Source organism: Chanos chanos, chromosome 10 (assembly GCF_902362185.1).
Source record: "Chanos chanos chromosome 10, fChaCha1.1, whole genome shotgun sequence".
Taxonomy (NCBI): domain Eukaryota; kingdom Metazoa; phylum Chordata; class Actinopteri; order Gonorynchiformes; family Chanidae; genus Chanos; species Chanos chanos.
In genome coordinates this window covers 24,071,449-24,083,340 of record NC_044504.1, presented here as the reverse complement: position 1 = coordinate 24,083,340, position 11,892 = coordinate 24,071,449, and the positions used below count along the sequence as shown (strand labels likewise).

Sequence of the window (11,892 nt, the reverse complement as noted above, 5' to 3'; positions counted from 1 at the left end):
TTGTATTTACTGACAGTTTGAGGATTGTAGAGTGGCTGTGGTACGTGAATGAAGTGAACAGTGTGGTGTGTGAAGCATATAGGTTAAGTGTTTATACAGACATCCGCATGAACAGACGGCAGGCTATACCCTAATCTACAACTCTACCGCCATAACAGAGAAAGAGAGAGAGAGAGAGAGAGAGAAAACGCTCAACTTGCCCTGCCTGCACTTTGACCTCTGAAATTTGGCTGAGCAAGAACAAAGAGGAAATTCTTAAAAATGCACACCCACACACAAAGACACATGAATGTACACACACACACACAAACACACACACACACACAGACACACGCACACACACGCACACACACACACACACACACACGCACAGCAGTTCTGAGAGATGTCGTTTTAGAGCATGCGTAACTCACATTCAGGTAAAATTTGCCAGTAGTAATGTTTGCTTTAAGTCAGTATATATGGATGAGTGACAAGAGGCAAGAGAGTGAAAAAGAAGGACACAGAAAATGAGAAAATGAAGAGCAGTCTCTCGCTCTCTCTCCACCCATCCATTCCCTCAGGACTGTGTTTAACCTACTTATCTTTGCAACACACTTCAGACGAGCCTCAAAAAGCCAGCTCTCTCCAACGCTCCTCTCCCGTTCCTTTCCCACTGATGCAGGGAAGTTCAGAGGGAAGAATGAGAAGACAAGGAGAACAAAGAAGAGAAACAAAAGAGAGAGAGAGGGAGAGAGGGAATATCTTGAATTTCAGATCGCTCTACTTTAAAGTGATCCCAGCTGGTTCTACTGGCCATGAACTAAACTAAGTGCTGTGTTTGTGAGTGTGTGTGTGTGTGTGTGTGAGTGTGCGTGTGTGTGTGTGTGAGTGTTTGCGTGTGTGCGCAAAGCTAGAGCAGCTACTCCAATTTAAATGGATTTCCTCTACAGCGGGGTTCAGTTAAGAAATGTCAGTCTCTGCTGGACCATTCACCATCTGTGTATGTGTGTGTGTGTGTGTGTGTTTTTCTCTACACGTGAGCTGAGAACACGTGACACATGACGAGATCTGTTTGCTCCAGCCCATCTCATCATGTGACTCTCTCTCTCTCTCTCTCTCTCTCTCTCTCACACACACACACACACACACAAAAACACAAGCCTACTTACCACTGAGTGGGATCGACTGCGCAGACACACTTCCATTAGCACAGCCAAACACACTGACACTGTTTAACAGGCCCAGAGAGATGACTGGTATTGTTGGCTTCCTATCCTTCAATAACACTATAAAACTGTGTATGCGTTGATGGGTATGCACAGTTTCATAGACATACTAACCCTGTCCATGCTGGCTATTAACACATGAGGAAGAGATGGAGCGAGAGAGAGAGAGAAAGAGAGAGAGAACATTTCCTCCTCTCCCCTCCCTCAAATGATCCTAAATCTAATGGTGCTTTACAATGACGGTGTCAACCATGGCTGCCTGACTACATGTGCCCACACAAGGGTGTGTGCAGGATGTTTCAGATAGGGCCACTGGCATAGTTCTGTAGTGCTCTATAGACAGCCATTCTGTCTAAATCTCCCTCCGGATACATACATACACACACACACACACACACCCTGTAGATTAGGTGGGGCAGGGTGTCAGGGCAAAGGTCCAAGGGAAAAACTTGTAAAGGTAAAAATTTACAGAACATGAAAGCAATGGCAGCGTTCCATCTTACAATTAAAATTTTATTATACATTTAGACACCTACAGGAACCAGACTTCAGTTTCCGAATGACAGTAGGGGGAGAGAGAGAGAGAGAGAGAGAGAGAGAGAGAGAGAGAGAGAGATGAAGAGTTGAACATTAGAGAGAGAAAAAGAGGTTAACGGCCACTTAAAAAACGTAGCAAACATTCTCTACACCATATGTGCCATATCTGTCCACATGACAGGAACATTACTGTGGAAATTATGAGGACTTTATGACTTTATTCATCCAAATGATGACTTTATTTGCCCTAGACTGCGCATGGCGAGGAAAGTTTTCCAGGTCACTTGAAAGTTTAAAGGTTCTAAAAGAAGACATGTAATATATGGGTGTGATACTGTTAGAAAAAATGTAACTGTAGTTCACAATTAGAGACGTTATACTTCGTTCTATTTGAGTGCTTATAGATTTAGTTTGGGGATTTGAACATGTTTGGTGTAGAGTTACCCTGGCTCAATTCCTCTGTTTGGTCTCTCTTGCTTGCTTGATCGCTCTTTCCCTCCCTCTCTCTCTCTCAGGAGGAATCTGAGGAATGAGGCCTGCCACGTTCACAGAGAGAGAGAGAGAGAGAGAGAGAGAGAGAGAGAAACACTCCTCCCCTCTCTTCACTGCAACAGTGTATATGCAACACTAAGGCAGACAGAGAGAGGCGTTCCTAATTAAACAGGGTGTGTGTGTGACTCGTTGCCTACAGTGGGTGTTGGAGTGTGTGAGTGTGTGTGTGTGTGTGTGTATGTGTATTTGAAATTATTATATGAGAATGTAGAGCTTTCCCATATATACACACACAAACAAAAGTAATGTTTTCACTATGAATAAAATGTGATGGTAGGCTTCACCTGCAGTTTCCTATATAACTACACACAGAAACACAGAATACCATCTCGACTCTGTCTGTCTGTCTGAGTGAGTGATTCTTCTCTTTTAAAGAGAACAGAACAGTGTCCCCACAATTACGGCTTTGTTTAATCTCTCTCTCTCTCACACACACACACACACACACACACACACACACACACACACACACACACACACACACACACACAGACAGAGTGCATGACCCTGGGCAAATTTGGTAACATATCATACTGTTGTATTCAGATGAAAAGTTAAAGCATTTTTCAGCTTGACCTCTGATCAGTCTTGGACAGAGAAGCATCCTGACTTATTGAAGAGTAACAGAATGATTGTTTCTGCTCACAGCTGGAAATAGTGAAACACTGACTCAGTCTTTCCCTTGAAAAGCAAAAAAAACAGAGAGAGAGAGAGAGAGAGAGAGAGAGAGATGGAGAAAGAGAGAGAAAGTATAACTGCACAGAGATAAGCCCCTGTAGTCCTTGGCAAGGATGCACTACAGTTTTTACACATGCATACAAACACACAGAGCGTTAAAAAGCAGTGCTATCAGAGATTTCACACAAACACACAGAGCATTTAAAAACAAAAGTGCTATCAGAGATTTCACATCTTTATGCTCCAGAGCCTTCTCCATAGTCCTCTCCACTCAGGAAACTTCAAGTTCCTCAGAGAGCTGAGGGCTTTTGTGTCTCAAAACCATCCTACATTAGCCAATAGAACTATTCCCTGCACACATTTACATTTATTTATCCATTTAGTAGAGGATCTACAGTCCATGGTCACTGACACAAAAGCACAGTCAGAAGGTCAGCAATGAGAAAAAAATCAGGAAAAACGAAGAAGGGGAGAGTATTCTGAGAGGGAGGGATGAGAGAATGGGCAAAGGGAAAGGGACAGAAGGAATGGTGGGAGGCTGGAGAGCAGGGACCAGTAGAGTGAAGAGGAAGAGAAAGAGAGAGAATGCTGGGGGCTGTTTAAACAAATACCTCTCTGTCTGCAAGATCACTCTTGCTTGTCTCTTTATCTATGCATATACATCTATCTTTACCCTACTCTCATTTCCTTCATTTTCTATCGCTCGCCTTATCTCGTACTCAGATTCGTTTGCTCTTATGAAATCATACCTTTATGGCTTAACTCTCAGCTTACCCTGCACTCCTCTCTAATTCACACAAATACACACACACGCACGCACATATACACACACGGGCCATTGTGTGTGCAGAGGGCAAATCAGAGGGCATTTTAGAGTGTGTGTACATGGCTCTGTCTGTGCTTGGTACGGAGAGAGTGAGTCAATGCCACTCTGGGCATGCCACCCACAGTCACATGCCCCTTATACAGCACACACGCACACATACACAAACACACAATACAGCAACACAACATCACAACCACACTCAAAGATCTGCAACAAACCAGTCTTAGACAACACACAGGCAGAAAGAGTACAGGATGTGAAATAGGCAACGGTAAACATTAGGACAAGGGGTTTTAGTACAAAACACACACAGACAGACAGTGACCCAGCCATGAACACCTGCGTGTCTGGACCTGAGAGCTTAACCTCCACATTCACAAACACAGACAAGGCTGACAGGCTAATGAGTGACATCTGTCACTTTATCAACACAACAGCAAAATCAAATTACTTTATTCATCCCACCTCTAGTTAAAGTTAAGATAATTACTTTTTTAAAAACAAATTCTCTCTCATTCAGCTGGGCTCCAGTTAAAAAAAAAAAGAGAAGTGTGCACAAATAAACAGACACACAAATGACCCCAACTTATGTCTTACTTGAGGTCTGGACCATAACCAATCAGCTCCAAGTCAGCAGGACTAAAGCTGAGCCTGAAACATTAACAGTCACGACATCTCTAAAGGCCTTTGACCAATTAAGCTAAACACAGAAGCTGATCCATGGAGGTGGTTTAACTGAAATATGATAAGGTTCAGTGAACTCAAGAGATGCATTTATGATGACAAAGGTCCTCATTAAAAAAAAAAAAAAAGTCCAACCGCCACCTCAGAAGCACTAACAGGAAAAATAACACCCTGCTAGCCACACAATCAATTCAATAGCTGGTGAACACAAGTCCAGTCAAACCAGATTACACCTGACACTCTAGAATTAGGATTATCCCGGATTAACAATAGAGTGAATCTGCCACTACAATACGGCATGAAGTTTCTTGCTCTAATTAAGAGAGAATTGTTTTACTAACTTCCAGACTGTAGCCTTGTGGGGGAAAAGAAGTTTTCTACGTGAGTAAGCAAGATCTTAATGAGGTTCCTCAAGTTTGTCTACTGTTGGAACTGTTTCATTGGAACCCCCAAGAAGTACAAAAAAAATCCCTATGAAATTTGAAACCTGAGGCAGTGCCCTGCTCTGAGTTGAAGTCTAACTGGCTTCACTAGGTGTGTGGTGTGTGGTATGTGGATGGATGGATAGAATTGTCATATCATTTGAAATGTGGACCTATTGTTGATGGATGCTGGCATAACTTTCAGGACACCTGGGAAGTTATGACCCCCCCCCCCTCCTTGCCCTCCAATGACTGGAACAGATAAAATAATATACCATATAAAATGAATGGAATTCCTACTGTAAAATATCAGGTATTGTTAGCCTTCTGGTTTTTTTCCCTTCATTAATAGAGAGAGAAATCAATCAAAGAATCGGTTTACACCCTGCAATGCACTTCCTTTTTTTTTAAGATACCTGTACGTGGTGAGGGCAGCAGACTTGTGTGACTGGAAAGTTAACATGGCATTTTGCCCAACCTATCTTTTCAATACCTCATACAGCAACTCCAGTATAAACTATGAACTGCATTCGGTGATTGTTGTAATTTGTAAACTGATCAACCTCGAGTCAATGGGGTATTAAGTTTGTGAGCCAGCTAAGGGGAAATTAAGTGCTACAAACCTACTTAGTTGCTAACGTTCATATGTGAGTGGTTACACACTATAACGTTTAGGTGCAAGTTATAAAATGAGGTATGCTGATGGTGTTCTATAATGACATATAGTAGAGCTTGAAAGTCGACTGATCAGCAAGGGTGAATACTACCCTACAGGACCTCTCCATCTATAAATGTCACTTTATTTTACTGAGAAGAGCAGGAAAATTTTAGGTAGCGAACTAGACCAAACCCCCTCTGTTCAGTTTGGCAGCTGAAAAAAGGGGGATTGAATTGACATTGTAGCAAAGAATCACACTTCTGGTTGTGCCTGGGTGTATTTATCGGTAAGGTTTTATATGCAAAATACTATGAGAGATGACCATTTCAAAGCTCCTTTACAAAAAAATCTAAACCATGTCTTAAGACTCCCCGAGAGAATGTCGACTTGGAACATACTAACTCTAACCACACACAAACACACACACACTATTGACACACACACACACACACACCTCAACCCAAAGTTACACTTTACACTTCTGTTGCTCTAAGTTACAAAATGCATACTGTTTTACTGAATAATTAACAGAAATAGAAACCCTTCTTTGCAGGATCTGCGTTTGTGCGTTTGCTGATGTGCGGCATGAAACTGAAGAACGCATAGAAATCAGCCCTGAGGTGGAACGTCTGAAATTTCCCACCCGATCTTCCCTGAAGTTCACAGTCGTTCATCAGACAGGCGTACGTGCGCATGTGACAAAATTCGCAGAAGTCAACAGCCTACACGTATGCGCACACATCTCTGAGATTTCGGTATATTTAAAGAGACAGTCCAAAAAATGTCGGTCACAATGGAAGAAGAAAACAAACATCCACAAGGACCACAAACACGACATTAGGATACCGTTTACAGCTTCGGTCCCAAAAACTACTGACCATGGATTTAGCCTCAGGCGTATGCGAGGAAATTGGATCTTATCAAAGTTGCGTGTATGGCATCCTAATTTTTTGTTCAGTTATCTATTTACACTGATAGGCGTGCATTATGAACAAGGCATAATCATGACAAGACAGCGTTCAGAGCAATTCGCACAAAGGATTTCCATCATGTATCATGAGAGCGGAGGGAACTGTGCACCTGTCGCCTCAACAGTTTGTAGTATGTTTTGGAGGCCTAAAAATCCCTAAAGTCTGTGAACTCTTGTGCTGAGGCCATTGAGACCAAACTAGTTACTAAATTATCTGAAAGACAGACAGACACACACACACTCACACACACACAAAGTAAGAATAATTGTTGTTTACCTGGATGATGAAATTGAGAAGTCTCCACCGTCCAGCAATCTGATCTTGCAAAAAAGCATTCCGTTGACAAACGGCACAGCCGTTAGTTCCTCAAGAGTGAAATTTACCTGGAACCTAAACTTCTTCTTTTTCATTAAAAACGTCATTTTGTAAACAAAACGTTCTTCAATGCGTTTAGAGGAGCGAAAAAACCAAACACTATTGCAAAGGGAATCCTCTACAGAGAGAGAACAAAATATTGTTAATCAGGCGCTTGGAAATCCTTCTTGACGCCACGGTTTTGTCTCAGCATCTCTAGCCAGTTAGAGATTTCTCCTGTACCTGTAAGGTGAAAGCAATAAGGCTGATGTCGTGGGAAGACATATCAACAGCAGTAATCGAATATCGCAGATATGGAGTTGAACCTTGGAGTGTTTCATACAACTTACCTTCAAGAGTTACTCAACGCAAGGTCATTTACAATGTAGGCTGCGCTGTTCTCTCCTCTAGTGCGGTGCGAAATGCCCAAAGCCTCTTCCTATAAATCAGGGATTAATTTATAAAGTGTTGTCTGAGAGAAATAAATAAATTCAAAACTGGAATCAGATGCACACTCGAACTGCTCTCTACATTGAAAAGGCTGCATAGACATTGGTGGGTTCTTGCTATCCAATTCTAAAAGAAAACCATGAACGAGAATTCGTTCATTCAATTCATTTTCTGTAGCTTGTATTAGGACAGCCGATTGCCCCCTCTTCCCCCAAATCAAAGCAGAGCCCTCCACTCCCAAAGACACGACAGTCTGAGCAAAGTACAGTCATTCAAGTCAGAAACATCCCACAGTCGAGAAAAAACTCACGTCGTTAGGTCGAATTATTTTCGAGCAAAGGCTTAGGCGTCAAAGCGAAAACTCTTCAGTGTCCAACTGTTCGTGAGAACAGTTTCATGAGTGTCGCCTACACTAAACAGTTCTGTTCGTTAAACCAGCTTTTAGTGTCAGGGACACACACACACCGCAACTCGAAGTGTGAACAGTGAGAGACGACGTACAATGTAAATGTGGCCACAGAGTAGCAGAGCGTCAAGCGCCGCCTTCGCAGACGCGTAGACCTCCCCACAGGCTAATTATTTGCATAGAGAGCAGGCCATTTAAATATCTCCGTTATATTTTTTTCTTTTTTGAAGCAAGATGGCATGTAGGCCTTATCGACATAGTCAGTGTGGTTAAAACTACGATTATTTTGAGTTTTAAAATGGGGGGTGGGGGGTTAATGGGGTTAGTGACAAAATCCTGTATTTATTACGGATAGTCTTTCTATAGAATTAAATAAGGAAAATGCTGAGTGAAAATAGCACCCCCCCCCCCCCCCCTCCATGTAACTGACCTGTCATGCCTTGATATATTCTCTTCCAAGTCTGTTAATCAGATGACTCAGTATTCGGCGACAATAGGGACAGACCAGTTGTTTTTAAGAGATGTGTTATCGAGCTGTTTCGAAACCTTCAAACAAAATCTTGTGTTATAAGCGTGGAAAAGCTTTTGTTATAAGCTTGTAACCCGACACAAAACGCACCTTGCCGTGAACTGCTGTAATTAAAACACCAGTATTTTACCTGGACTCAGCAAAAGCTGCATCATTACTATCAAATATAGCTATGCGGCGACACCTAGTGGTGCTTCGTCAAGATGCACATGGCTCATGTTGTATTTCCAAAATATTCCAAATAGTACGTCTGATACAACTCTAGATAAAATGTGACATGTGAAGCAAGTATTTCACCTAGTGTGTTACACACAGCGCTGAAATTAACTTGCATGGACATTTAAGCCATTTGTCCCAAAATTTCAAAAGACAACAACAAAACATCCATATAGTCAAAGCAATAAATGCCAAATCTTTTTAAGAAACACAACTTGTAATTTGTTTTACTTCACATCTGATTTACAATGCTACAGTTCTCAACACTGGCATGTTAGAACAAACACAGCAGTCTTTATTTGTGTCAAACTCTTTCTCTCATTCATTACCTCAGTCATTGGTAATGTTATTCACTCATTCACTCTCTCCCACATTCACTCATGCATTCACTCTGCTACTCTCTCTTTTATCTGCATACGTGTTTAGATCCCGTTATTCTCCTTCCTCTGTGGACTGTTGCATAAGTTTATCAGTCTGCTCTGTGTTCCCGGCTTGTGGTTCAGGACTGGAGGTGCTGTTGCTGTTGTTGGTGCTGCTCTGAAGGAATTTCCGCAGATCTCTAAGCGCAGGACGCACCATCTGCACCAGAGCGAGCAGGGCTGCCTGCGTTCCCTCCAGCGCCTGTGCTTGCCTCTCTTGAGCATATACCTGCGCCTCCTGCGACCGTCGCATGGTCTGCAGCAGTTCATTTTGACCCTGTAAGTGCTGCACGATCTCTCGTATGTGCATGTTAGTGACACGCTGCTCCTGCAGCAGCCTGGCGGAGTTTAGAGCGATGCGGCTCTTCAGCTCTTGGGGTTTGGCGGGGCTCTCTGTTGCTGCAGGCAACAGCAGCTCCACCGGTGTCTCCGTGGTGACAGCTGCAGCCTCGGTCGTAGTGCAGTACTCGACCACACCCCCTTCCTCTAAAGTGTGATAGGTAGTTTCACCTGTGGTCATACGAGGTAACAGGTCAAAACAGCGGACCAAAGAACGTGATCGTTTCAAGGCTCCGTGTTTGAATTGGGGGGCTCGGTATGAGCCATAAACTGGCTTGTGTTGTTGCAGGATTAGTGTTCAAGAGCAATACGCTGAAGAAGAGTATGGTTAAAGTTTCATAAACTAAGGTAAAACAATACTTTTAAAATCCTTGTAAAGTTTCTCTGTATGTGTGTCATTACCTTAAAAGGACCTCGGAAATACAGAATCTTTACACTTTTGTTGTTAAACAACATTTCAAAAACAGGTTTGTCTGAGGAGTGACAGACTGACATGACTGGACATCCAAAGACAGACTGGATGTCCACAGCATTTTTCATATCATCAGCAAATATTTCTGCTCCATTGTTTTATTTTGCGGCTCACTTCTTTCAGGATTATTGTGTTGTTTCCTGAAAATGATACAGATGGTCAACAGAAACATACCCACTGGAGATTTAGATTCTTCACAAACTGTGGTGGTGTCCCTCTGAAGACCTGTTTATGACAGAAACAAACAAACAAACAAAACAAAAAATTGTAAAGTCCAGCTGACATTTTCTGACAAGAAGCAACCCCCAGTGAAGCTGCCAGTAGTCTGTTACTATAACATTGCCATAAGTACCATAAATACCATAAATGAAAATACAATAAATTTACAATAAATTGTTTTGGACCACACCTTAATTACTTCATAAAGCTGAGGTCCACATCAGAAAGAACTGTTTGGGAAATGTTGCAGACACTATCATAAAACATTAGTAGTCTCACTCTGCTTTTTTGTCCAATAGGTGTCACTCGTGTAGAAGCCTAAAGGTCCATTTTGTAAAAACAAACTTGGTGTACCCTAAATTGTGCGATCAAATTCTTAAAGTCAGAAAACCTTTAAAGCTCACAGTCCACACTATAGACAATGTCAGCGATGTCAAAATATTTAGTTTATCCAAGGGCTAATTAAATGTGCACCATACTAACAAATTTATATAAATAAAAATAAAATAAACGTAATATAAATTTTCAAATAGCCACTCGCTTTACCAACTTAACTGGTGAACCCACACTGTTAAAGAAATCTTTCACTTACTGTCGGCCTCTGTTAGTGTGACGGTGGTGGTCGTGCCTACGGCCACAGGTAAGGTTATCTCGGTACCATTCTCTGCTGCAGGTAAACTAATAATGGTCGCTTCTCCGAGCAGGTTACATATTCTCTGCTGCATAGAGGTGAGAATTACCGGGACTGGCGTGCAGTCGCTGGTCCCTTCAATAGCTGCTCTAGCCTGGGCTACTTTCCGTCTTACCTCAGTTTTTAAGTCCGACCATTTCTTCTTTACCTCTGCTAACTCCCGGGGGCAAGTTGTTACTGCATTAACCTTTTTTAATATCTCAACCCATGCGTTATTTTTAGCTATATGAGTCACTCCCGCATTGAAATGGTTAACAAGGATATGTTTCTGTTTCTCTATCTCCTCCACGATAATTTCCACCTCTCTCTCTGAGAAATTCATTTTCCTCTTTTTGGCAAGCGATGCCATTATAATATGTATGGTAATTTTAAACAGGATAATTGTGCGTACAGTACGCAAAAATAGTAGGATTTACTCAATAGATATGCGCAGCGTAATGGCTTCCAGAATCGACTTCTTTCCCCGGCAAAACAACGCTTGCGTCCGTTGTGTCAAGAGTCCCGTCCTGTCTGATCAATCTGTACTTTGATTGGTTGAAATTGGGCGATCCCATAGTTTGTTGCCCGTTGCGATTGGTTAAATTTGACGTCGTTTTTCAACTGCAAGACTTCCTTTATCGGCATCTGTTTTGTTAAATGTACAGTCCCGAGAATGTCCATACTCAGTTATACACCAAAAATCAGCTGTTATTCTCAGGTAAACAAACAAAGAAACAGAGAAACAAATAAATACATACCTACATAAATACATACACAGTTTAAAGATTTAACCGGAGTCTGTTCACTCGAATTCACACTTTACTATTTAGATTATTTTTAATGCCTAAAAGTGGGTACTGTGATAAATCATGTAAAGTCATGCTGAGCTCTTACGTGTGAACTGTGATTTAATTGACTAATCTAGACGCGGGACCTCCGATAAAAGTACTTTGGCCCATTGCTTCTCTGTTAGTATTAATTCTGTGCATCCATAGCTTAGATTTTACTGCTCCGCCCCCTCCTTTCCTGTGTAAAGGCCCCGCCCTCCACCGGCATTTTCATTGCATCAGCTGTCAATTCGACCGCCAATTCAAACGGGATCATTTTTTTCTCCTTTCCTTAAACTGGAAAACTAATCATCGACCGGAACACTCTCCCGCTGTATAAGAAGACTGCAAGCGAACCTCTGTTTTTTTAGTTTCTGGCACACTGAAAAACCAAACCCCAGTTGAATAGCGGATCAACAGCATCCACCTCACTTCCAGCGAAGAGTATTCTAGTA

General features: G+C 42.1%; 1 protein-coding gene and 1 pseudogene across 1 annotated transcript in view; both read right to left on the bottom strand.

The window, feature by feature from the left end:
• eeig1b (estrogen-induced osteoclastogenesis regulator 1b) overlaps positions 1–6,958 on the bottom strand; it is a 24,076-nt gene extending 17,118 nt beyond the window's left edge. The window contains exon 1 of the mRNA XM_030786913.1: positions 6,813–6,958. Coding sequence (XP_030642773.1) covers positions 6,813–6,958 — 146 coding nt within the window. The remainder of the gene's footprint in view (positions 1–6,812) is intronic.
• Positions 6,959–8,923: 1,965 nt separating this feature from the next.
• LOC115823457 (nuclear apoptosis-inducing factor 1 pseudogene) lies at positions 8,924–10,980 on the bottom strand (annotated as a pseudogene).
• Between the last annotated feature and the right edge of the window lie 912 nt (positions 10,981–11,892).